The sequence below is a fragment of the Neolamprologus multifasciatus genome, chromosome 8 (assembly GCF_963576455.1).
Source record: "Neolamprologus multifasciatus chromosome 8, fNeoMul1.2, whole genome shotgun sequence".
Classification (NCBI taxonomy): Eukaryota; Metazoa; Chordata; class Actinopteri; order Cichliformes; family Cichlidae; genus Neolamprologus; species Neolamprologus multifasciatus.
Genome location: NC_140446.1, coordinates 4,608,433 through 4,635,258, shown reverse-complemented (window position 1 = coordinate 4,635,258; position 26,826 = coordinate 4,608,433). Strand labels below are relative to the sequence as shown.

The 26,826-nt window shown below is 40.5% G+C and overlaps 3 protein-coding genes across 7 annotated transcripts in view; 2 read left to right on the top strand and 1 right to left on the bottom strand.

Annotated features, from left to right (window-relative positions):
• Positions 1-345: 345 nt before the first annotated feature.
• The window catches only part of acsf2 (acyl-CoA synthetase family member 2), a 56,274-nt gene continuing 29,793 nt past the window's right edge, over positions 346-26,826 (bottom strand). For all 4 annotated transcript variants that reach the window (XM_085169354.1, XM_085169355.1, XM_085169357.1 and 1 more), the window contains 9 exons: positions 24,411-24,502; positions 24,148-24,224; positions 12,337-12,444; positions 11,860-12,011; positions 10,898-11,039; positions 10,352-10,462; positions 10,198-10,266; positions 3,044-7,503; positions 346-1,072 (listed from right to left, as the gene is read on the bottom strand). In XM_085169354.1, coding sequence (XP_085025480.1) covers positions 7,453-7,503; positions 10,198-10,266; positions 10,352-10,462; positions 10,898-11,039; positions 11,860-12,011; positions 12,337-12,444; positions 24,148-24,224; positions 24,411-24,502 — 802 coding nt within the window. In that variant the 3' untranslated portion in view covers positions 346-1,072; positions 3,044-7,452. The remainder of the gene's footprint in view (positions 1,073-3,043; positions 7,504-10,197; positions 10,267-10,351; positions 10,463-10,897; positions 11,040-11,859; positions 12,012-12,336; positions 12,445-24,147; positions 24,225-24,410; positions 24,503-26,826) is intronic.
• armc7 (armadillo repeat containing 7) lies at positions 3,504-5,093 on the top strand. The gene is made up of 3 exons (XM_085169372.1): positions 3,504-3,642; positions 3,996-4,139; positions 4,222-5,093. The coding sequence occupies exons 1-3, from the start codon at positions 3,555-3,557 to the stop codon at positions 4,563-4,565; spliced, it is 576 nt and encodes a 191-aa protein (XP_085025498.1). The 5' UTR covers positions 3,504-3,554; the 3' UTR covers positions 4,566-5,093.
• Positions 15,071-24,282, top strand: chad (chondroadherin). 2 transcript variants are annotated; one of them, XR_014875555.1, is made up of 4 exons: positions 15,071-15,992; positions 18,525-18,688; positions 20,765-21,780; positions 21,811-24,282. XR_014875555.1 is itself a non-coding variant. In XM_085169360.1 (4 exons), exons 1-3 carry the CDS (start codon positions 15,207-15,209, stop codon positions 20,910-20,912), a joined length of 1,098 nt encoding a protein of 365 aa, XP_085025486.1. In that variant the 5' UTR covers positions 15,071-15,206; the 3' UTR covers positions 20,913-20,927; positions 22,932-24,282. The 2 variants fall into 2 exon arrangements, 1 of the variants encoding a protein (XP_085025486.1); XM_085169360.1 differs by having other exon boundaries at positions 20,765-20,927; positions 22,932-24,282.

Sequence of the window (26,826 nt, the reverse complement as noted above, 5' to 3'; positions counted from 1 at the left end):
CCGGGAGGAGACACAAATCCCTTGGCGAGTTGCGTCTGGCATAAAAAAATCTGCCAAATCAAATATGCGGCGCTACCTGCTGAGTTGATCCCTTGTGAATAACGGAAAATCTGAAAGTAGCTTTCTTTATTTTAGAGTGGAGAAAAGCAAACAAGCACATTTTCTCATGTACTGAACTTAAGCACAAATTTCTGAAACCTTTACTTGGGAATTTAAAATTTTGTACTTCTTTACAGTAGAATGCTGGACTAATGGCCTTTTCTCTCTATCTACAATGTTTAGTTATTAGTTACAGATTACAGATCTGATATTTGAGTGAATAATTATTTCATGTCACACTGATAGTGAATTTAAAACCTTTATTTTGACAGATCAGCATCAGTTATTACTTGCTAGCATCCATCAGACTGAATACATCCCAACATTAAGGAGTCTGATTTTCCTGCTTCATTGAGCAAAAACTGAAGGCAGAGCTGATGTTTGTTGTACGGCTTTGTGCTTTGATTTTTAATCCTGATTAAACTAAACTCACACCAACAAAATAAACATGAAAACCTCTGTGGCGTGCATGTTAAATAAATGATCTTCAACAATGTATGTCACAAATAATTTATAGTTAAAGAGATTTTCATTCATACAGTCCATTAGGTTGCAGTCAACTCTGCCCCCTGCTGGAAAAACACGTAAGTACAAGAAAGATGCTGTTTAAGCTCCTTTACTGGGCGTCTTGGACAGTGTTGTGTCCAGCCCAGATGTCTATACAAATCTGTGAGGGTTACTTCAATAAATCCATTACTGTAAGCAGGCCTCGGTAAAAATATTCAGCAAAGCCATCTTTGCATATGTGGACATGTGCAGCGTCCACCTGTGGAGACCTGCTCTGTATTACAGTCTGCTGCAGAGGCACTGAGGTTCAGGCTGCTGCCGCCTTCAGCCGCTCCCTCCTTGCTGCTTCTTCTCGGTCAGATCATCGATCTGCTTCTGCCGCCTCTCCAGGACCTCCAACCTCTTGGCGTCATTGCGCGCTCGCTCCTGAGCCCTGAGTTCAACGACGTCCTCGAAAAACCTGTGTCTGCACATCAGAGGAAGTACCGAATGAAAACAAATGACAAGTGAGAATTAATAGAGAACCAGAAAAGATTAATGGTAAGATTACAACCTTTCTTCTAATGTGACGTAGGTGGTTCAGTGTGAAAAAACAGATTTTGTGTGTTTGGAAACCTACTCTGTTTCCATTTTTCTAACAATAAAAAAAACAAAACAAGCAGTTGTCCACTGTAACTAAATATTCATCTTTTCTTTCTCTTTTGTTGAATTTTGACCAAAGAATCAATCGTTTCGGGAGTTTCAATAATGAGGTTATTTCAGGGCTCCTTCAAAGCTTTTAGGGATGTCAATTAAAAAGACAAAACCAGCAGTGCCAAAATGTCCAGTCCGTACAACACAGCACTGAACAGTAAAGATTTCTCCTTGGACTTTTGGTCAGACAAAACACAGCTGTTCAATTTGCAGAGCTTCTCTACTGTGCTGTAAAATCTCTGGTGCACTAACAGCACGAACGAGTTAGTGGGACTAAAAGTTAATGAAAAAACCTTTGAAATTAATTGTATTGTATTGACAGGGCTTTTCTAGAGGTCTTAAAAACAACATCTGCAAATTCAATACCTTTAACATGATTTAAATATGACTAAAGGCATTTTAGATACAGCCAGGCAGGAGGTTAGAGCCCATCTCAGCTGTTACAGAGCCGGTTATCAGTCTGCTGCAGGCCCAACACAGACAGCTGTTCACAGTTCAGTTCAGTCATTTTATTGTTCCTGCTGTTAAACCTGGCTTACAGACATGCTTACCAGCAATCATGCACAAAGAGCAATACAAAAACAACAAGGAGAATAAATCTGCATTCAAAATACACCAAATATACAAAATCATAAGGAAATATATCGCATAAACTGATTTTATAACTCTCCTGCACAGGGAACAGAGCAGCTCCAGGTCCTGCTACACCTTACTCGTGGCGATGTCGGCATTTCTTACAATAATTTTACTTAATGAGACCTCGTAATAACCTTGAAGCAAATCTTCATAGCTAGGAAACGGGAACTAGAAATTTATTTGTCAGTCAGGGAGCCCATGGACATCACCACATACTGAGTTTCCTCGCTCGCAAATGCTCCGCCAGACTCTCTGAAATGTATTCTTTTCTTTGTTTCCCCCTTGGGAATGTGTCTTTTTTTTTTTTTTTTTTAAGATTTCGGTATTTATTATCTTGGAACTTTGCTCATTTTTCTTGGAAACATAATGATCTAAATTTAAATTTATCCTTTGCTAATTTCTTTGAAATATGTTCATTTTCCTCTTTAAAATGTCCTATTTTTTTCTAATAAGCTTACCTTTTTTGATTTTGTAATTTAATACGTCTGAACTTTGCTCATTGCTACCTCAGAAATTTGACATGTATGTATGTATGTGTGTGTATATATATATATATATATATATATATATATATATATATATATATATATATATATATATATATATAATGTTACTGCCTTATAAATTTGCTCCTTTTTTCTAATAAGTTTGTCCTTGTTTCTCATTATTGTTCCATTATTTCTGGTAAATTTGCTATTTTTTTTCTGATACGTTTGCCATTTTAAAACAATAAACTAACCGTTTATTTTTCATTAATTCGGCATTTTTTCCTCCTAACTTTGAATGCTTTCTCCATGTAAATTTGCCCATTTCTTTCATCAAAATTTTTTTTTTTTTTTAGTAAATTAAAAATTCTAAAATTCTGAGCTTTTTCTCTTTAACTTCCAAAGGACTGCAGAATGGGCCTAATACGCAGTCGTACTGCTTCCCCTGTAGTACCTTTTAACAGCGAAGTCGTGCTGCTTTTATAATCTTCACTTCTGATCGGCTCTTTTGGAGCTGCATGTTTATTAATAAGGTGTGCAGTAAACACTTGCATGTGCACATGTCACGTACATCACGTCTGTTACGTACAGGTGGCTGAGCTGTAAACACGCTTTAACGTTACCTGTTAATGAAAGCAGCAGCGAGTCCAACGATGATCGTCCCGAACAGGATCGGTTTGGCGAGCCGTTTCCCGGCTGACAGTTTGTGCTGCGTCATTTTCGTGGCTTTATTTTGAACTTTAAACACTGACCTTCCCCTACAGTTGGCTGAGGTGCTGTACACACCCCCTTCGTGTCCCACAGTTATTAGGAACCTCCGGTACCACGTGACCCTAGCTTCCGCTTGACAGTATTTCTATTTTGTGTCATATTGTATGAGGGAGTATTAGGGCCACATTAACAAAAAACTATGATAAAAGACCTTTAACTGCGTATGAAAAATGTAAATTAGATTTGATTCTGCGTAAGCGCGGCTTGACCGTATGCTAGCAGATCGAAACTGATTTTAAAACAAAAATCGATTAAACGGAACCTTCGTCTCATCCACGCAGCTACACGGAGGGATTTCATGGTCAGACCGAGCCGGGAACGAACTGAAAAGAATAAAGCAGAGAGCGGAGCTGGTGGTGGATCATGTGGAGGAGCGGCTCGTCCGGAGGCTCTGACCGCTTTGAGTATTTACAAACTCTGGTCACCGAGTTTCAGGACACCGACAGCGACGGTGGGAGCAGCTGTGTTTGGATTCAACTTTAAACTCACTACTCTGCTTTCTTCTGTTATCTTTTTTCCAATCTTGCCTTTCTGCTCCAACTCAAGATCCACAAGACAATAATATGAATCATAAAATAAAGTAAATAGAACAAAAACATAAACAATAGGTGCCTATAGGTGCTCCTCTTTGGTGACGTACGTCATCAAATAATTATTCAATATTTGAAATTATTAAATACACATTTATTAAATTGATATATTTGAATGAATTAATTAGACTTTTAACTAAATATTTGACTATTTAATTTTGGCACTCCATAGTTCTCATTTTATGTGATTAAAAGCTTTGTTTTTCCTCCTCAGAGGCAAAGGAACAAGTTCTGGCTAATTTGGCCAATTTTGCATACGATCCAAAGAACGTGGAGTATCTGAGGGAGCTGCAGGTGATCGACCTCTTCTTGGACATGCTGACTGAGGAGAATGAGAACTTTGTGGAGTTTGGGATGGGTGGGTGTCACAGTGACATCTCCTTCATTGTCTGCAGCAACTATCAAGCCTTTATCTCTGATTTTGTCTCTCGTGATCTCAGGGGGGCTCTGTAACCTCAGCATGGACCCTGAGTGCAGAGATGTCATCCTGCAGAGCGAGGGCATCCGCTTAGTCACAAACTGCTTGTCGAGCCAGAGGGAAGAGACGGTCCTGTCAGCCATCACCACCCTCACGAACCTCCTAACACCCACGTCACGCTCTCAGATCACCGATCCCGCCATCCTGCAGTGCATGCTGCGCTTCTCCCTCTCCGAGAGCCCGCGTCTGCGCAACCTGGCTACCGTGTTTCTGCAGGACTCCTGCAGCGAGGAAGAGGTGGCGCAGGCACAGCAGCAGATGGAGGGGCAGCAGACGGCAGTCGGCATCCCGCTGCCCAAAGACTAAAGACACAGCACAGACCTTTATTTTTTTATAAGTTTGCTCTCTCTGTGATTCACTCTCTGTGAGAGCGTCACAGATGTTTCACCCGCTGGAACCCAAATTTGAAATGTTGTTTAAAAAAAAAATAAAAACATATTGAACATCCGCTGGTAAGAAGTAATGGATTCACTTGACAAAAACTATGCTGCTTTTTTGGTATTAATAAAGTAATTCTCTCATTAACTGTGAGTAAACCTTTCATTGTGAAAAGTTTACTCCCAGTTTGAAGTCTTTAAGGCATCAACAAGATACCTTAAAATACCAAAACAGCAGTCACATGATGGCTGCCCCTCTGTGAACCTGGTTTCTTCAGGTTTCTTTCTCTTAAAAGGGAGTTCTTTCTTCCTGCTGTCACCAAGTGTTTGGTCAGAGGCAGCAGTTTGATTGTTAGGGTTTTCTCTGCATTACTGTAGGGTCTTACAATATTAAATGTCTTGAGGTGACTATTGTTGTGATTTTGTGCTATTTAAGTAAATTTGGATTAAAATGAAAGCATGTGGTTAAATTTGACTTCATGTCTGAGGCGCTGTCAGTGGTCAGTAAGATCAGGAAATTCTTCTTCTTCCCACTTCTCCCTCTGGGGGGTCATCTGCCTCCATCTCACTCTATCCCAACATCGTCTTTTGTCACACCAACCCTCTGCATCTCATCCTTCACTACATCCACAAATCTCCCAGATTTTCTTTTTTTTTCCCGCTCCTGCCTGGCAGCTCAGGCTCCCTTTTCTGCACATGTCCAAACCAACTGAGCCTCGTCTCTCTAACTTTGTATTCTAAACACTCAACTTAAGCTCTGTTGAAATGCACATACAATCAAAAGTCTGACATCACTCCACTCATCACATATTCTTTCAAGTCTTTGGAGGATACACCCAGAAATCCATAAAACTCCACCTTTGCTACTTGAAATGCTATTGTCCCTCTTAACCATTGACTCGTATACTAAACCAAGAATAGACTTAACTAATAACATGTTATTTCTTTGCTTAACGTGTGACATCAAAGAGTATCTCATGAGTATTTGTCTGTTAGTGGCTTATGTTCGGATCTTGTGTTTTGTCTCCTGGAAGGCGATGAAAATACCAAGATGATGCATCATTGATATACAGTTAGGTCCACCAAAACATACGTACACCACTTCAGATTGATTCTAAATCTGTCATCTACTTGAAATAACAAGGGAGGAGGATTAAATTGGCTTCTCAGTCTAAAATTGCCTGACTTTGTATAATAATAGCTTGCATTTTTCTAATCTAACAGTCATTGACTGGAAGAGATAAGTCACCAGATCAGCTTTCTGGATTTAGTGCATAAATGTGCACCACGATATGTTCTCTGAGCCAACACAACCTTCGCCACTAAAATATTTTTCAGGTTTGAAACAACCACGTAGACATGGCCTGAAGGTTGCATGTGGTTTGCAAATTGTTCCTCTCTAAATATCACATTATGTGTAGAGGAGAAAAAAAAAATCCAAGTATGGCTTTGTGTACGTATTTATACATCAGGCCCCAGATGTTGAACCTGCTCCGACTCCTCCAGAGGTTCTGGATGTGGTTGAGGTTCAGAGATCGGTGCAGTTCTTCCACACCAAAGTGGGGACAAGCATTTCTTTATGGAGGCGTTGTCATTTTGAAGCAGGAAAAAGACAAACCTAACTCAATGCCACAAGAACGCAAGTGATGTTTTTCCTCATCCAAAATAAATTTGCTCAACAAATCTTTGGCCTTTTTGTGTGCTTTTTCCTGCCACATGAGGGAGTCCAAGATACTTTTGTATGCATTGCTCCACCAATGCATTCACCTCTTGGGAGAACAGTTTGGTTATTAGTATCACCTGTAATAACCTCTCAGTCAAAGGAATGCATGGTGACAATTTGAAAACAAAAGTCTCGAGTCTAAAAGGAGAACAAACTCACTCTTTGTCTCAAATCCCATTTTTCCTCCTTGAAATGTACATTCCTTTGCCTTTCCCTGTTAAAACCACCTCCTGTACTTGGCGCATGGTAGGAATACCATGTCCTGAAACATTTAATCCAAACCCAAAATATGTTAAATAAAAAATGCTAAATAAACCTTGAGGTTCTCTCTTAAGAGCCAGGAGCACAGTTTGTTTTCATTTGGGCTCTTAAGGGCTATTTCTGGGCCGAGTCCTTCAGGTCTAGACAGGAGACGACATCCGATCCAGCAGCCCAGCGTCAGGTGAACTGCACATGTAGCCTGGTCAGGAAATTCTTTACAGCTCTGAACAATGCTCACTCACTTTAAAGCTCATATTTTTTTAAAGTGGAACATGTGTGAATATTTCTGAATGGCAGGCTTAAGAGGCCTGCACCTGCCATTGAGGACAATAAAAAAACACTTTCATTCTTCCCGTAACAAGAGGAACGCCCATGCCTGGTTTTAATAATTTGTAAAAAGGTTTATTTCAAGTTCATATAATGAAGATTTTTGTTTTTATAAATTGTTTTGCAAAATAAAAATTAGCGTGTGCCTCAACAGCATAAAAAAAAGAGTCCTGCCTATACAGACAAAAGCACTTAAAAAGGGCCCTTAAAAGTAAATAGTGTTTCTATGTGGGACTATTTTCAGGATACCGTATTTGGGGGGGGGGGGGGGGGGGGGGGGGGGTTTACATTGTCCCTGTAACCACTCGTTACAGGAAAATATACAGAGCCATGTGGCATTTTAGCTGAATTTCCACAGAATGCTCAGGTTGTCTCTTCAGATGTTTTAAGATCTTGAGGCGATTTCTGTTGGCCAGTTCTGACAACCCCAATTTGTATCTTTGGTATCAGAATCACGCACACGTATTAATCAAATTCCTTCTGTACAGTTTGTAGCTTTTCATTTTCACTTCTTCAGTTGCTTCTCCACCTGTTCACTCAGTTTGTTCTTTTGGATCTGAAAGACAAAAAGAAGAATGACACGAATCAACAACAACTTTTTGCAGGAGCACTAAATGGACAAATCTGCAGTGTCGAAGTACACGAATATATAAAAACCTATTAGTAAATGGGGTCGAGTGTTTTATTGTATGCTGGTGATTCCATTTAATTCGTAAGAAATCAGAACGCAAATTAAAATCTGTCACTAACTGGGGTCAATACAATAAATAATGATTTTAAATCAATCTAAGAGTCTTTCATAACAGCTTTGAGCACTCAGATGTCAAATGCATCTCTGTGAAAATTGCCAAAACTACAAGTGAATCTAATTCGATTACTTCCTCTAATAATCACTTAAGGTTGCCTCCAAAAGTGAGTCAGTCCTCACCAGAGATGGGAACGCGTTACTGTAATCCGATTACTTTTTTTTTTTTTTTTACATTCTTGCGAGAATGTCTCATGACAGTGACGTAAGCGAGTGTGATGTTCGTGGACAACAGCTGTGTGCAGATCAACAATGGATCATATATCGAGTGCAGAGAGAGTATGAGCGTGCAGCGTTTAAAGCGTGGAAGTACTGACCTTACTTTGAGTTTGATTCCATAAAAAGTGACAAAAACATTAGTGTCCGTTGTGCGTGGGAAGAAAACTTCTTTTTACAGCAAAAAAAACCCCCTAAACTTCCAAGCAAGCACCGAGTAGCTACGACGTAATGGGAAACTCACAGAGAAACTCGCGGATTCTTCCACTGACCGCAGCACACCTGCACCAGGATAAACCTCCGCCTACTCTACTCCTGCTTTACAGGTGAAAATAGAGCAAAAGGACCGCTAGTCTTTGACTTTATTTATTTTCTGCTGTGTTTTACTTGCATCTGAAAGAGTGAGTGTAAACACAAAAAAAAAAAATTATATATATTTTATGTGCTGGAATGTGCAGAAAATAGGTTTAAATGTTAAACTAATTTCTTCCAGTCAGAGAATGTTGCATATAATTAAAATTTTGCTTCATGCATAAAGTTAAAAGATTAAAACTAACAAAACAAGTTTTAAAAAGAGACTTTTCCATTTGATTACATTTTGTATGATGGATTATGCAGAAAAAGTAGAATTGAGCTGAAAGATCTATCGCTTTATCACCTATTCAGGTTGTAAATCATGTTTTTAAAAAGTAACTAAGTAACTAAGTAATTAATTACTTTTGAAAATAAGTAATCAGTAAAGTAACGGGATTACTTTTTTGGGGAAGTAATCAGTAATTAATTACTGATTACTTTTTTCAAGTAACTTGACCAACACTGGTCCTCACAGACTTCCATGTTAAATTATATAATTTTACAGCATAAATAAACATGTTTACAAGTCTGGTCTGACCTCTATGGATAATTTTCCACCTCGTAACAACTCATCCAACAACTAGATAGTGAAGTTTTTGGTGCGTCAGCTTGGATTACAAGTGCCAGTTTTACTAAATTAGACAAAACAACATGTGAATGCAAACCCCAAATATCACTAATGGGTGTGGTTAGTTTTACGGGTGATTTACAGAAGTTTTCTAAAAATAAAAAAAATAAGACATGCTCTTTCTCTGTGTTAAATGTTGGCAGAATTAGTGCTAAATAGCGTGTGGTAAACGTAAATCGGTGTGCACACTTGATTTAATTACCCCCATATTTTATGCCTCAAAACAGGGACTCCCAGAAATACACATGCAAGGATCAGTCTCTTACATGCAACTTGTCACTCTGCTCTCTATGTAAATACCAACAGTATATTTTTTTTCTTAAATGGCAAAAATAAGTTTAAACCAACACAATGCATTAGCTACATCAGAGCAGAATATACAAACTACTGACGTGAAGAGACCCTTGTGGTCAGATTTACCCCAGTTTGTAAACTCTTAGCATTTTCCTGTGGTTTGGCTTCTTTTCTTTTCACACAGAAATCTCCAAGCAAACCAAAAATGCACCAGTAACTTTCCTATTTATCTGAGTGACGTTCATTTTTAGAGCTCAACTAAAATATTCCACGATAAATAAAATTTAAAATTAAACAAACGACAAGAGAAACACCATTCAATCAACGTTGCATTGATGTCGCATATTCTGTCCATCAGAGGGCATTCTGCAACTTCCCACATGTGTTTGAATGCCACAAACAATCACCCGCTGATCTGAGCAGACAAATGAGTAATGCTTGTTACAATAATAACATGAACGAAGAACATTTTTTGCATTTTTCTGAAAGTTTTATCATAGCGTACTTGATCCGTTTAGAAAGAATCTCAAATCGAGGTTTTGGTTTTATCTGATCTGATGGTCCAGGTCGAGTACGGCCTGCCACCCCTCTGGGATTCATCTAACAGGCCATAGTGTGCGTGCAGACGAGTAATAGCTCCCCGTCCCTCCTGTCTGAGAGCATTCAGGCCAGGCCTGTTCAAACACAGGGCCAAGTCTACAGTAAATGATATTAAATAGGATCCCACGAGAGAAACACAAGAACCAGAGGGGAGTTTGTGTTTTCATCCTGGATTTCTCCTTCCCCTAAATTTTTGCAGACTGTTACAGCAGCTGCTAAATACAGATGTTTTTCACTCAGGATGAATGACATTTTATGAAACCTGCTGATTAATTTATGTCATTTGTAAGAATCCTGGAAGAAATTCCTGCTTTTTATGAGCTCGGTAGAGGAGCCAGGACTGAGGAAATTACCTTTCCAGTGATCGTGAGTGGGTAGCTGGTTACAAAAAGTATGTAACGAGGAATCTTGAAGTGGGAGATCTGAAAGGAGCAAATGAATAGAGCTCATTATGGTGCAACACAATTCCAGCTCATTATGAAATATGAGACGTGAACTGTGCCCCACCTGTCCCTTGCAGTAAGCTTTGATTTCTTCTGCAGTGCAGTCTGCTCCGTCCACCAGTTTGATGCAGGCACAGATCTCCTCACCCATACGCTCATCTTTAACTCCAACCACCTGAAAGATTGCAGGAAACGAGGAACATTTAGAATCACACAGCAAACAGTCAGCAGTACAAAATCTTAAATATCTTAACAGAACTTTGGAGGTTCAAACTAAGACAAATACAGAGGATTAGACATGACATGAAGGGCCAAAAGATTAAGCCAAGTCAAGACACTCTTTAAGGGGTTAATATAATTTAAAAAAAACAAATATTTTAAATGTTAACATTTTCTTAAAAAGTTGGAAGCAGCAATGTTCAGTAAAATTAATTTCTGCTGTAGCAATCTTAGTGAACGCCAGTCTGATGTTAAAATAAAACTTACTCTGTGCGCTTCTGAAGTTCACCGACAGAGTTTCTAGTAAATAATTGAGTACAGTTAGTCTCCCTTCTTGTTTTCCTATAACACCCTCCAGGTTTACTGCTCAGCCCTTGCTGTTTGAGCTCACCTGTGCCTCTTTAACTTTGGGGTGTCTGTGCAGAAACTGCTCGATCTCTGCCGGGTAAATGTTCTCTCCTCCCCTGATGATCATGTCTTTAATCCTGCCGTCTATCCTGCAGTAGCCGTATGTATCCATGCTGCCGATGTCGCTGGCCAAGAGGACAAAGAAACCGTTAAATTGGAGAAAAATCAGCCTTTTAACAGAATCAGAAGTCATTTTTAAAGCCTATCTGCCTGAAAATGCAGACAATACTCATAGCTGTAAAGTAGTGATGATTAACTAAAGACTTCAATTAGATTTTTATTTCAAATTTGTCACAGAGAAACACTTCAAGGTGCTTTATATTATGAGGTCTACAATGATACAGAGAATACCCCAACAATCAGACTATGATCAAGCGCTTCGTGACAATGGAAAGGAAAAAAAGGCTAAAACTTTAATATAAGAAATTGACCAACATATCCTGGTCAAAAACAACTCCAAGGTTCCTCACAGTGTTAGTGGAGGCCGAGGTAATCCCATCCAGAGCAAGCATTTGGTTAGATACCCTAAGATTTTCAGGGCCGAGTACAGTGACTTCAGTTTTATCTGAATTTAGAAGCAGAAAGTTAGCGGCCATCCAGGTCTTTATATCTTTAAGACATTCCTGCAGTTTAACTAATTGGTGTGTGTTATCTGGCTTCATGGACAGATAACGTTGGGTGTCATCTGCATAGCCATTAAAATGTATGCTATGTCTTCTAATGATACTGGTGAGGGAAGCATGTATAATGTAAACAGAATTGGCCCTAGCACTGAACCCTGTGGAACTCCATAATTAACCTCAGTGTGTGAAGAAGACTCTCCATTTACATGAACAAACTGGAGTCTATCAGAAAGATATGATTCAAACCACCACAGTTCAGTACCTGTAACAGAATACTCTAATCACTGTAATAAAATACTATGGTCAACAGTATTAAACTTACCCAGTTTTGTACCACCGGTCTTTAGTGATGCACTCATCTGTTTTTGCTTTGTCGTTCCAGTATTCCAGCATCACACAGTATCCTCTGATCATAATCTCCCCTGAGGCACCCACAGGTACGATCATCCCGGTTGTAGGGTCCACTATTTTAGCCTGTGGAGCAGGTGACTAATGATTCAAACTTTTATTCACCAAACATTTTTTGGTGTATTGCACAGAGCTAAAGAAGTGACGTTTTGAGTCACTCAGACTAGTACAAGCTTTCTTTGAAACCATTACTTTGTTTTTTTGCCCTATATTCCCCCAATATTCACCCTCACCGATAACTGTTTGTCACAATAAAAGTTTTCTTCCCTGCTGATTTTTATTCAAGTGTTCAGCCCTCCCCAAATTGTTGTGTTTGGATGAGTTTTTGCACTCAAAATAAATCTTATTTTAATGCATTTCAGTATTTATATTGAGAAGCATGCCAAATTACCTCCAGGTGATCTGTAATGTAGCCAACAGTCTCAGTCTTTCTCTCCATGTTGTCCAGTGGGGAGGCGAGGAACGTCACGGGGCTGTTCTCCGTGGTGCCATATCCAATCTGTCAAACAAACAATGATACGAGCAGGTGGGACTGAAACACAGTGAAGTCCAAATAATACTTAAAAAAAAAAAACCCGAACAAACACAAGCTAAAACTCCCCACAATAAAAACCAAATTGTTCTGATGCATCCTGTAGATAAACAAAGAAAGTGCCAGTGTCAGACACTAGGGGGCGCCTCCAGAGGTCCCAGTGGCTCAGAGGGGTTTTTGGCAGCACACAGTGGACCAACACGGCTGATCTGACCAATCACATAATACTATGATACTATGACGACACGCATGACTGCATCATAGTATCATACCGTATATGAATGAAACACACAAAAAGAGAACAGTTTGTAATGAATGTTAAGGAAAAATAAAACTAGACACCACCACAGTTAAACAATAAAGATATACAAACTAAAATAATAAACCACTCAGTTCTCAGTGCTATATAAAAGGAGAAAAAGGCTTAAACTTTTCAGAGGCAAAGTTGGAAATGGAAAATATCTGATGTTATTACTTAAAAATGAATTAATAAAAATAATTTAGCAGTAATAAATTCTTACCATAGTCAGTGTTTTATTTTCTATTGCATGTTACACAGCTAATGTACTTCATTATTCAACATTTCAAAATAAAATATCCATCATGGCAGAAAAATAAAGTCAAACTAATGGAGTCATTTTTCTACTTTACCTACACATGTGAGCTCTTAGCTCTTTTTATATTCACTCAATTACTGCCATGCACTACATCCATTTCTGACCATGTTACCCTCTAAAATTTGGTTTATGGTATATAAATAAATTAGAAATATCCTGTCTCAGAGTGACGCTGAAAAACTAGTTCATGCATTTATTATTTCCAGGCTGGACGACTGCAATTCATTATTATCAGGATGTCCAAAAAACTCACTGAAAAGCCTTCAGTTAATCCAAAATGCTGCAGCAAGAGTCCTGACAGGGACTAGAAAGAGAGAGCATATTTCTCCTGTTTTGGCTTCCCTTCATTGGCTTCCTGTTAAATCCAGAATTGAATTCAAAATCCTGCTCCTCACATACAAGGTCTTAAATAATCAGGCCCCATCTTATCTTAATGACCTTGTAGTACCATATCACCCTATTAGAGCACTTCGCTCCCGCTCTGCAGGTCTACTTGTTGTTCCTAGAGTATTTAAAAGTAGAATGGGAGGCAGAGCCTTCAGTTTTCAGGCCCCTCTTCTGTGGAACCAGCTTCCAGTTTGGATTCGGGAGACAGACACTATCTCTACTTTTAAGATTAGACTTAAAACTTTCCTTTTTGCTAAAGCATATAGTTAGGGCTGGACCAGGTGACCCTGAATCCTCCCTTAGTTATGCTGCAATAGATGTAGGCTGCCGGGGGATTCCCATGATGCATTGAGTTTTTCCTTTCCAGTCACCTTTCTCACTCACTATGTGTTAACAGACCTCTCTGTATTGAATCATATCTGTTATTAACCTCTGTCTCTCTTCCACAGCATGTCTTTTATCCTGTCTTCCTTCTCTCACCCCAACCAATCACAGCAGATGGCCCCGCCCCTCCCTGAGCCTGGTTCTGCTGGAGGTTTCTTCCTGTTAAAAGGGAGTTTTTCCTTCCCACTGTCGCCAAAGTGCTTGCTCATAGGGGGTCATATGATTGTTGGGTTTTTCTCTGTATCTATGAAGCACCTTGAGGCGACTTTTGTTGTGATTTGGCGCTATATAAATAAAATTGAATTGAATTGAATATATCATGTATTTAACTTTCTTTACTACGTTTATAAGAAGCGGGAGGTGCACTAGAAAAAGGTCCAACTTTGCTGGAGACGGGACTTTTAGGGAAATCTACAGGAGCTACAGTGAGAACGTTCACCTGGAAAGTCACATAGGAAACAATATCGCCAATAAAATGTTAGATTTGTTAAGTAAACTCTACATTCCGTTTATCCTGGGTGGGTTCATTCATCTCATAAACGCACGCACCTGAAGCCAAACCATCCACTAACCTGAGCCAATCATATTCATTAAAAAAAAGAAAAGAAAAGTTAAGCCACTCCATCATTTGCACAGAGGTCTGGAAAAATACCACTGCATGATACCACAAAACAAAGGAATGCACACAGGAATGTAAAGTGGCATCTAAAACTTTCACTGCTGTGATGATGGAAATATATTTTTTTGCAATAGGACTTAAAAGCCATCTGGAGACTATTATAGGTTATAAAACAGCTACACAGGAGTGGCTCCTTTTCCTGCCACCGCAGACTGAAAAAACAATAGCGATGTCTGGGAGCGAGCACAGAGCCAAGCTGACCTCGTGCCACGTTGTCTAACACGCACCTGGAAGTTAATCAAACGTTACAAACTCTTATCAACTGTCTGAAGGTGTGCATCCTGCAGCAAGCTCATTGCAAATCCTGCAAAAACGAAGCCAGCTGCAAAGAAAAAGACTAGTTGAGCTTCACCTTTCTGCTCATTTAGGGTTAAACTCTCAGACAGTTGACTTCCTCCTGCAGATCTCTCACTCCAACACCCTGGCAGGCCCTCCTCAGTATTTTTCCTCAAGTAAATGTTATAAATAGTGCTGTGTGCTCTGTCCATCCTCCTCTCAAAGTGTCTCTCAGCTCTGCCCACCTCCTCTCTCCTCCTCTGTCCGTCTGTTTCTCAGCACAAACAAACAGGATCAAGCGTTCGTCTTTCCTCTTCACATTTCTCTGCAGACACTTTTGCAGGATTTTTCTAACTGACCCGAGCTACATTTACAAGCTTTTCAGGATGCGCTGTGTGAGCTGGTTGTTGCTGTGGACCTGCCTCCTGATGCTGGGCATCGTAGCGCGGGGCGCCCCGGCCCAGTGCCCGAGCCCGTGCCACTGCCACGGTGACCTTCAGCACGTCATCTGTGACAACGTGGGGCTGAAGAAGATCCCTCGGGTGTCGGAGGCCACCCGTTTGCTGAACCTGCAGAGGAACAACCTGGGCAGCATACCCACGGGAGCCTTCAGCGAAAGCAAGGGACTCATCTCTCTGCACATGCAACACTGCCACCTCCGAGAGATCGGATCCCAGGCCTTCAAGGGGCTGAACAAGCTCGTCTACCTCTACCTGTCCAACAATGACATCGGCACCATCAAGCCCGGCGCCTTTGAGGATCTCACCGAGCTCACCTACCTCCACCTAGACGGGAACCAGATCAGCGACCTGCCAAAGGGCATCTTCTCCCCAATGATCAACCTCTTTGTTCTGCAGCTCAGCGACAACAAGCTGCGGGAGCTGCGTCAGGGGACCTTCTCGGGCGCCAAAGACCTGCGCTGGCTGCACATTAGCAACAACGAGCTGACAACGCTGCATGCGAGCTCTCTGGACGACGTAGAGAACCTCGCCATACTTCACCTGGACGGCAACAAGATGTCCACTTATCCCAGCGTGGCAATGAGCAAACTGCGGGTGGTGGAGGAGCTCACGCTGGGGAAGAACCCCATGAAGACTATCCCTGACAACGCCTTCCAGAGCTTTGGGCGCTACATGGAGAAACTACACCTGGACAACATGGGTCTGGAGAAGGTCAGTCTGTGGTTTTACTGGGCTTATTACTGGCAAAGCATCAAGCCTGGCAAACGCCACTGCTAGAAGTTTTGGCTTGAAATTTAAACAACCTGTTGAAATTAGGTCTTTTTCAAACTGCTTGTAGACTCTTAAATATCTTCAGGTTATTTAGAAGAAACGTACAAGACAGCCTTTGTAAAGGTCTTTTGAATTAATTGGCTCAGCTTTAAGAAAACATTGTGCCGAAGTAAAACAGTTATGTCATAATAAGGTCTCTGCATGTCTGACTTAATATTTGCTTCCCTAAAAAAGTACAAATTTACATGAGTGAAGTTTCCAAATGATCCTCCTTGTAACAGGTAAGAACAAAAGTGCCCCCACAATAGTCTTCTCTCATTAATCCCATGATTACAGCTTACATAAAGAGTGAGATTAAAGCCAGTCTTGTGTTCTTGGGCGTTCCCACTTCCTCCACATGTGTCTCAGTTCACGCTTATAATGCAAAGCTGCTGCTGCAGTTTTCCATCTCTCGAAAACAGATGTTTGATGCTCAAGGGTACACATGTGCTTAAACTAACGGGATCTTTCTCCGGATGCAGATCAGAGCAGGAGTTTAGCAAAAAGCTGTGAAGTTCTAAGAGTTGATCTACTGAGAAGCGTGTGCATATTAAACCTAACTGTACTACATTTCAATTTGTAGGGTCTTAAAACATTCTACAAGTATGTGCTTGAGCTTTAGTTTGATGTGAATTAGCAAATGCAGACAGATGCATAAGTGAACTTATTATAAAGCTGCACAGGTGTCAGGGTAAACGAACGAGATTTGATTTGTGGCGATCAAAACTGTGATTCAACAGGTCTTTTCAAAGACAAGGAGCACAACAGTTTGCATAATCAGGGGATTTTGAGATGCTTAGTTTAATCTGAGGAGTCACAAATCAGAAGTTTGTGACATGCAGGCGTGTAAAGAATGATTTTTCTGGGGTGTGCATTAAAGCTTCAACCAGGCCCTTAGTTTTCATTTATTTATTTCTTCACGCTGTAACCAGGTACTGAGAAACTGTTTTGGATAAATAATTCAGGGTCATCCATTAAGCACAAACTCAGTATTTTGGCACCTGGCAACCAATTACAGATTTAATTAAAGGGTGGAACAAGCCAATCCTGTCAGTCAGCGAGGAGTAAGACTTTAACCTCTTTGTAGCTTTTAAGTGGAAATTACTGGTTATTCCAGCTGGACTTTACATTTATGGTCTCAACGGTGCCTTTAAAACACGCTCCAATCAGCCTCTTCAATGACGGCAGGTCAAAAGTACAACCCAAACATGTCAGAGGAAGTGACTCCAACTGCGGATCCTCCCTTGCGCCCTGGAGTGCAGTTTTACTCATCACTGCTGTATTTAAATTGGAACATGTCCAGAAATTAGATTAAAACAAACCATTTTAATGCCCCATATGAGAAAGTGAGTTGAACCTAATGAGACAGATGTTTTCACAGCAGCCTGTGGGACGCCCATCTGTTCCTCCACATCAGCTGCAGCAGGAGCGCGTACAGTTTAGGCTCTTCGAGAGCATGTTTGCCTCACACTCCAGGGTTAATCCAATATTTGAGTGTACCTGTGCCAAAATATGGAGGCATCCCAGAAAGGTAAACTGTAAAATAACAAGCTTCTCACGCTGAGGCTGCGCGCGAGCCAGGTGGAAGCAGCAGGAGGCGCCGACTCTGGCACACACGGCCGGGGCAGATTAAGCAGATTTCCAGCCAAATGCTGGTATTTTTGGTTTGTTTTTGTTTGCTGGAGTATGGCCAAGCGTGGCCGAGTCTAATTATTGCACAAGTGTTATTTTCAGCGAGGCGTTTTCTGCTTTGGCTGTGAGGGTCCTGTAAACAGGTCAGGAGGGTTGAGGAGACAGGTAAATAGAGGCAGGGTGTTCCACGGTGCATGAAAGAGGAGTATTTTTAGCCCGCCATTGGCCCAGCTGAATGGACAATTGGGGCCTTTGCGAGCCTTCATGGCAGCGTCCCGAAGACGGAGACGACAGGAGTGAACACACCTCGACCAGGCTGGAAGTCATCCATCTTTCACTCCTTCAAAACACCAGCGCCTCAGCGACTTCTCGCTCTGCAGTGGAAATTTCCCAAACGGCCTCTTCTCCTCCAGTCTTACATAAAACAAGCAAAGCTCTGCTCCCCTCTCATCCGCCCGTGTCCTCCTGCTGGTGGAGACGACACTTGATGTACGTCAGCTCATGTAGCACCTCTCTGAAGCTTTTAGCACCCGTGAAGCAAAGGAAGAGTTCACAGACTGTCAGTGTTTGGGATGAAAGCCTCCTCTCATCCTTCCTCCTGCACCAACACTTATCCAAAGAGGAAAAACGCTGGCACGACTCCCTCGCTCTGCCCCCGCCCTTACCCCACACACCCTGGACAGATATGGAGGATATCCCGAGATTTTTACCAGCATTTCACACAAGTTTCAGGTAGATTTCCACTCCCTTAAAAAAAACAGAAATAAAATACAGCTCATGTGCTGCTCTGCATTTTTCTAGTTATCCGACGGCGCGTTTACCGGTGTGACGACGGTCAAGGTGCTTCACCTGGAAAACAACAGGCTAAAGTCGATTCCCAAAAGCCTCCAGTTCAACACCATCACCAACCTCACCCTCTTCAACAACCCGTGGAACTGCAGCTGCCAGATAGCTCCACTGCGCAAGTAAGACTCAAAGCTGATCTTCAACTAACGATCGAGTAGGATTCCTGGAATGAGGGGATCTTTAAATATTTTGACTTTTGATATTTTTCCATTCAAAAATAAAAAAAATTTAGAAAAAAAGAATAAAAGCCACAAAATAATTCATGCATATTGTAACTGTAAAGAGCTCAGATTATAAAGCAGCAATGTCATCATATGCACGTGATGATAACTGTGATATATTTAAATATTATAAACACAAACTGTGGCACAATTGCACATTTATGTTGTAAATAAATCCAACTATTCTTCTGATTTCAGAATTTTCACTTCTTTATAAAAAGAACACAAAAAGCACATTTATACTGTGCTTCAAACAACCATTACATTAATTCACATCTCACATCTGTTTTTTACTCTACACGAGCCAATCGGTTACAAAGTGAACATCATGCTGGGTTGAATAAGATTTCTGTAATACAATAAACTCATTAGGAAATTATTTTTCCCCCCCTGAGGTCATAAAATCAAGAAATGTTTCTCAGATTTCTTCAACCTTCAGTCAGTTGCCCCCTAGTGGCCACTAGAAAGAATGCAAGGTTTCTTTTGCATAAAATAACTGCATTAAAAAATTACTTTAATATTACCTAAATATTAGGGGTGCAACAATACTCGTATCGATATTGAACCGTTCGATACAGTGCTTTCGGTTCGTTACGCATATGTATCGAACAATACAACATTTTTAATTTATTTTATCAACTTTCCTTCTGACGATGCTGTCTGTGTTGAGCGCTCAGTGGATCTGCGCTCGACAGTGCAGCCTAGGCGGAGTAGTCGAACACAGATTCACTGAGCGCAGGGCAAGCTAGCAAGACAGAAGATAAGCTCTCCTTGCAACATGGCAAATTGAACCTCCCCCACCCTCATTCAGATCTGGCGTTTGGAACTATTTTGGTTTTCATGTGACGTATGACCCTGAAGGTAAGCGCGTCATGGACAAAAGTAAAACAGTATGTTGGATGTGCCAGCAATGCTCAATTACATTGGTGGGAACTAGTGCGTTAGCTTGTTAACGGAGATTTGCCGTGTTGTGGCGTTAACGTCATTTCAGATTAAAGCTGACAGCACTAGTGGGAACACAACGAATATGACTGCACATTTACGTTGACATCATCCTCGTGCAAAGACAAGGGGAAGCAGACAAAAACAACAAGCACGCATGGTACAAACTTTACCCGAGTCATTTAGACAGCCGTTAGCACATGATTGTCCTTATGGGGACCTGATATGTTTAATATGCTGCTGAGAATATAGCCCAGAAGAAGCGTATAGTGTAGCTTTTATTTTGGAAAGAGCCATTTCTCTGTAATAAACTCTCTTTTCCAAAGATGAGTGATTTCTCGATCAGATTAATTTTTTTATTACTTTGTTGTTTCAGCAACATTAAATTTAAAAACTGTACTTCTGAGTTAAAATATATATTTATAATTTTAATAAATGACAAATTAAAAAGGCATGAAAATTTTTTTGTACCGAAAAAATATCGAACGGTGACACCAAAGTACCGAACCGAACCCTGAATTTTGTGTATCGTTGCACCCCTACTAAATATGGTCCCTTCAAAAAAATAAATAAAAACCTTGATGTCCCAAAAAGCTAAATCTTTTATAATGATAACGATGCTATGGTGGATACATCCGTTCCTCACATGAAGTCTTTGTGCTACTTTAATAACGTTACTTCTCTTCATCCTGATTGCCATGAAATTTGTAACATACAATCCATTCGTATCATTCATGTAATTTTACGCTAAACTCTGCTGGTAGCGCCACTGACTTTAAAGTCACTATGATTCCTCCTCTGGGAACTTTCTGCGCGACGTTTTTTGCTAAATCATCCAACATTTGTCGAGGCTAAAGAATCAGTCTGTTCAACCAACCAGCAAACTCCTGCAGCATCACTGACAGCTACAAACACAGGAGCAGCTTCACGGTTATCGGACAGTAATGCCCGATAAGTGTCTATTCAGGTTCACACATTGTATTAAATAAGAAAGATGCTCCATCATGCTTCTCATCTTTTGGCTTCTTGCAGGTGGATGGACTCGATCCCAAGCCTGAACCGTCCAGATGCACTGTGCGCATCTCCGAATCAGCATAAGGGCAAGCAGGTCAGAGACGTCACTGGCTTCAAGCGCTGCAGACCGAAGACAGCGAGGGCCAAAAAGGGCATGCGCCAATGAACTCACAGCCCACAGGTACCGAACAAGCAATGACGAGAAGAGGAAATGTAGATTACTACTCAGAATATGAAGGTGCAGCCAGGAAGTGGTGCATGAAGACCGGAAACCTGGGCTTGGAGCATCAGCACCTCTAAAGCTCACCGATTAAAATATCAAAAAAAGTTCTAAAGAAAACAATTTTTGGTTTTTAGGTGTTAATATTCTGACTTTTTGGGAGAGTTTGGGATCACTGACTTCCAGGGGCTTTTTTTTATTTTTATTTTTTTTTAAATTGCCTCCACAATACAGCAGTTGATAAATTAAATGATCATGTCATCAATTTTAAGTAGTTTTGAAGACAGTTTTGTTGGTTTTCTTTTTTGTTTCTTTTGTCTTTTTCCTGTTGCCAAGTAAAAATAAGATTGGGCTTCAGGGAATACCAGGGAGCTTTTTCTGTAATTATCTGATTGTTTTCTTGTGTTGACTGTTTAGCAGATGAGGCAGGGAGCGCAGCCGCCACTTTAAGTTGAGCTTTTCTGATGTAAATTATAACAAGTCAGGTCTCAAAGCCTTCTATAAGACCAGAATAAGAGAAAAAGATAACAAATCAGTGATGATGTTGTTGCTCTAGTCCAGAAAACACAAGTTTTTACTACTATGTGAGGACAAATTTAACTTAGACATAAACGCTAACATTTTTATTTGCAAAACAAAATTAATTATATTTTGCAGACAAAAACTCAGCAGAAAATTCAACCAGTGACACATTAAATTGTGTCGTCCTTTATTTTAACAATTATCCCAAGATCAGAGCATGCAAAACTGCAGAAGAGCTAGACCTCAGACGCTACAGTTAGAAAGACTGAACAATAACGGCTCGTTTGCAAAGGTTGCCAGGAGCTGGGTCAGGTTTGCAAAGTTGCAGCTGAAGAAAGATTTCCTGCAACAAAGTGGAGATGTTTGGCTATAATGCACAGATTGGAGAACATCAGCACATACACCTCCTACCAACTGTCAGCACAGTGGTTGAGAAGTGGCGATTTGGGCACCTTGCAGTCCTCGAGTCGACCATAAACTCATCTGAACGCAAAAGTATTCTAGAGTCAAATGTGAGGACCTCTGTAAGCCAAGCTTTAGCTGTGGGACATGAAACAGGACGACGATCCAAAGCACAGCAGCAAATCTACAACAGAATCAAGACGCTGCAATGAACCCGACCTCAAACTGATTAAAATACGTTGGTGGGAACCGAAGCAACACAGCAATCTGAGAGTCTGATCAAGTCACTTCTACAAGTTAATCTGTCATGTGTGGCTCTTTTGAGGTTGTATTTAAATCATTTTAGAGAATGCAAAGTATGCAAAGCAGCTTCTGAGTGTCTGATGCCAAGCTGATCATAACTTTAACATGTGATCAGTGTCAAATTTCCCATCTTTAAAAGCTCCTAAAGACAAGACATCTAAAGAGGAATCTGCTTCCCGCACAGGCTGTGAAACGATGCTTATTTTAAAACAGAAGAGCTCTCTGACATGGAGAACTTTAATGAGTTCTTTCTTTGTCTCCGCTCCACCTCTCCAAGTTTCATAACAGTCAGCCCTGTAGTTTTTCTACAGCCTTACTGACAGATAAACAAATAGCTGTGAAAACATCTCTGAAAGAGCGATAATTAACTGGAAACTGTAGACCGTTAAATGACAGTTAAACGCTCGCTGGCCTTTACAAACGCCTGATGTGCAGTTTTGTGCAAGTATAAAGTCTCATCTCGGCTGTGATGGAAGGTTTTCAGCTGGACTTTGGTGCATTGTGACAGCGGATTCCCAAATAAGGTTTAAGGTGGTTTTGGAGTAGCTCAGATTTGGCGTTGCACTGTTATGATTTTCTCTTTTTGACCACAGAACTCCGTGTGCTCCCCCTCTATCCCAGACTGAACGTTTCCATCTTGGCCTTGGGGTCCAGCACACCGAGTCCAGGTCGCGGGGTCTCTGGTTGGAGGGCCGACTGTTTGACTTGGCTGCTGAGTTTGTGTCTTTTCTCCCACAGGAGACGCCGAGCAGGAGCCCGTCCAGGTGACCGGCTACAATGAAAGCAATGCTAACTGTTTCTACTTAAAGACTCTCCATCTATTCATCTGCCAGAGGCTGTCAGCAGCATAAACACAGACACACACGTCGCCCTTGGTCTGCTTCAGTTACACACAAACACGCATCGACTTGATTTAAATATAATTCTCATTCATTTATATCAAAGACGAAGTCTTCAGCATGAAGTGGAAGCAGGCGGGATGGAAAAAAGGGATGCTTTTAAGTAAATGAGGAAAACGTTGAGGAGAGATTCGCCATCCTGTCCCTGTGCATTCAATTTTTCAGCACAATGGACAAACCGCGAATCAGTCTAAGCAAAACAAAACACATGAGCTTAAAATAAGCTCATGTGTCAAGGAGATTGTTTCCATTCTTGTCTTTAAAGCTTCAAAAAGAAAGACTGGAAACACCCGTCATCCATTAACCAAAAATCACCTAATCCATTGTGCGTGGTTGCTTGCTTGTCTGTTTTTCTTCCTGTTCAGCTCTTGGTAAAAGTGTCTTCTTCAACATGTTAAACCACGTTTTTAAAGAGCCTCGAGTTCAGCCCCAACAGAGGAGCTGATATCCTCAATGTGGGAAGCCCCGCTCAGCTCCTGTTTCCACCTTCTGTTTGCAAGACACAGCCAATCAGGCAAAAGTTGGCTTAAAAGGTGGAGGAGCTGAAAACAGCTCAGTTCAAACAGAGGATAACGTGAAGAGCTGCACAAACAACGACACTTTATCTATCCTCGTTTCTGCATGCACACCTTCACTGACATTTAGAGTGGCCAAAAAGACTGAAAGTGAGGAGAAGATCAGTGAATCGCCATCTTTTTTCTACCCTGGTCAATAAGAAGACGAATGCAGGATCATTGTAGCAAATTCTTTGTGAGACATTGTCACTTTTTCACTTTTTTAAACAAGCATCTAACAGCAAATCAGAGGGTTTCCTCAAACATAGCTCATGTATATTCAGCCTGGACTTTTGGAAGTGCTAACATCCAATAAACTTTTTACAGATTCCTTCCTACAAGACGCCTACTGTTGTGTCTCTACCTTAAAAATCAGAATTCACTCCATTATGTCGTTTTTCTGAGGATTTGTCTCCCCCTAGTGAGCAAAGGTTAAACTGCACCATTAAATCACTCATAAATCAAACATTGAGCTGGGGGGGGGAACAAAAAAAGACTCACTGTTATTTCCTTCACTTTCAAGTCAAACACAACTTTCTTCACAAGTTCTTGAGGGCATGGTGAACCAGCCATGATGCCTAAAGTTCAAAGATGTAAACAAACAGAAGCAAATGAATGCAAAAAAAAAAAAAAATATATATATATATATATATATATATATATATATATATATATATATATATATATATATATATATATATATATATATATATATATATATATATATCAGAAAATGAACTTTAAAAATCATTTTCTTTTCTCACCTCCCTCCACTGATGACAAGTCATATTTAGTGAGGTCCGGCTGGTTGAGCATGTCGACATACATGGTGGGCGTGCCATAGATGAAAGTGCACCTGAGAAGAGAACATTTGGACAGTGTTTAAAATATTCAGTAACAAAAAACACTTTTTGTTACCGATTACGCATTTATAAAATGTAATATCTGCATATGATAACAACTGGACAAAAACCCCCCAAACAAAACTGTGTGAAGATAGGAAATGACCCCAAAACCAAAAGTGCAAATTAGCTGTATCCAAGGTTATGATGCACTTTTGTTATCAAACAGGTGACTACAGGAGTCTGAGAAGAACTCAACAACTGCAGAGAAAGCAGAACTGTAACCACAGATGAGACTGTATATAAATGATGTATACAGACGCCGTGATGTCACACATTCAGCTCTATCTTTGAGGCCTCAAACTCAAAGTCCATTTGTGCATAAAAGCAGTCAAGGCACACTGGAATTCTTGTGCAGAACTCTCCCAGTCATAGTAAGCACGATAGAAAAAAATAGACAAAAATAAACAAGACAATACTATACTAATATAAATTATAAATTCTACTCCCTTTACAAGAGGGGTGGCAGTGTATACACAGGACTGAGCATTTCTGTAAACCATCTCTAAGGTTTATAGAGAATTATCAAAAAAAAAAAAAAGGAATGCTGCTACTCCCGTCACCTAATATCAGGAAACTGAAGCTACATTTTAATTAGCAGTTATCAAACTTCACATCTCTCCTCTTTTCTTCCACACCCAACCGGTCACAGCCAGTGTTGGGAAGGTTACTTTTAAAATGTATTCCATTACAGATTACAGAATACATGCCCTAAAATGTATTCTGTAATGTATTCCGTTACGTTACTCAATGAGAGTAACGTATTCTGAATACTTTGGATTACTTAATATATTATCATGCTGTTTACAACTACATGAATGTACTATTGCTGTGATTTATTACTGTTACTGAAGGTCCGCGGCTCCGAACCGTAGTAAAGGGACCTCTGGCTAATACGGTGGGTTCTGTGTCGGCTCGTAGCCGAAAACTAGCTTTACTTTGTTGTCTGGGTCAACTTTGCTAGCAGAGACAGAGAGAGGCGTTGAACGGCTACTCCAAAGGAACTTATTGTTTCAGAGGAAAACACGAACACGGTGTACAGTCGAGTCTTAATAGCTTACTTACAACTGGGCTCGTCAGGCTCTCTTCTTGGCTGCAGTGGTTATTATTATATTTACATGCTTCCAGCTCCCGTTTTTGCTCAATGACAGCTCGTACTTTTCCTTTTTCTCCCTCCCTCGCTCACAGACACATAACGGGTATGTCAGTCCATTCTCCCTGCAGCACGGACTACACTGCCTATGATGCTACATTCTTTAGAGCTATACCGGTAGCATTCTGCCTATTAGCTTAGCACAACAACAACAAAAAGGCCTCTCCCACCCAGGAAACAGGCAGAGAGAGAGCGTCACCCTGTAACCATGGCAACCGTAACGCTGCCGCCTGGAACAACAGAACAAACAAAACCCAAACAGTCCTGACCCGCAACAATATGAAACAGGGAAGTACCGCCATGTAATCCATTTATTTCAACAAAGTAACTGTATTCTAAATACCACCTTTTTAAACGGTAACTGTAACTGAATACAGTTACTCATATTTTGTATTTTAAATACGTAACGGCGGTACATGTATTCCGTTACTCCCCAACACTGGTCACAGCAGATGGCCCCGCCCCTCCCTGAGCTTGGTTCTGCTGGAGGTTTCTTCCTGCTATCCCCAAGCGCTGCTCATAGGTACGGTGTACGTCATCTCATTGTTGTGGTTCTTTCTAATATTGTAGGGTCTTCACTTTACAATATAAAGCACCTTGAGGTGACTGTTGTTTTGAATTTGTATTCTATAAATATATAATTAAATTTCATTTCACATTCGCTCACTGCAGAAATTGAGAGTCAGACGAGACAACATTTGTTAAATTTTCAGAATTTGCTGTAAACAACATGAAAACATGGATCCATTGCGCTTTGGCAAGCGTGGGAGACATTTTATTCACACACACACACACGGTTTATGTTATCTTAATGGGGCAGTTTACAAGGCCACAGGAAGTGCTTTTGGGAAATATCTGATCTCATTCATGAAGGATCTGAGACTAATGCTCACCAGCCTCATGCAGTAAAACAATATTTGACTTTCTGAGATCAACACTCAGATGAACACAAAGTTTTTAAATGGTGCCTAAAGCTCATTTCTTTAATCAGCAGACATGCCACAAATACACAAGACAATCTCCATTATTCCGTAAGAAAAGATCAGACACAGACCTCTGTGTTAGTAATGAGATGCACTCAGATTACAGTTACAAAAGGTTTTTAAAAAAAAAAAAAAAAAAAAA

What these genes read in the sequence shown, in the direction of transcription:
- armc7 (XM_085169372.1), top strand. Translation starts at nt 3,555, where the DNA reads ATGTGGAGGAGCGGCTCGTCCGGAGGCTCTGACCGCTTTGAGTATTTA. An exon ending in TCAGGACACCGACAGCGACG is followed by an intron (nt 3,643 to 3,995) that starts GTGGGAGCAGCT and finishes TTTCCTCCTCAG; the next exon opens with AGGCAAAGGAACAAGTTCTG. An exon ending in CTTTGTGGAGTTTGGGATGG is followed by an intron (nt 4,140 to 4,221) that starts GTGGGTGTCACA and finishes TCGTGATCTCAG; the next exon opens with GGGGGCTCTGTAACCTCAGC.
- chad (XM_085169360.1), top strand. Translation starts at nt 15,207, where the DNA reads ATGCGCTGTGTGAGCTGGTTGTTGCTGTGGACCTGCCTCCTGATGCTG. An exon ending in ACAACATGGGTCTGGAGAAG is followed by an intron (nt 15,993 to 18,524) that starts GTCAGTCTGTGG and finishes GCATTTTTCTAG; the next exon opens with TTATCCGACGGCGCGTTTAC. An exon ending in CAGATAGCTCCACTGCGCAA is followed by an intron (nt 18,689 to 20,764) that starts GTAAGACTCAAA and finishes GGCTTCTTGCAG; the next exon opens with GTGGATGGACTCGATCCCAA.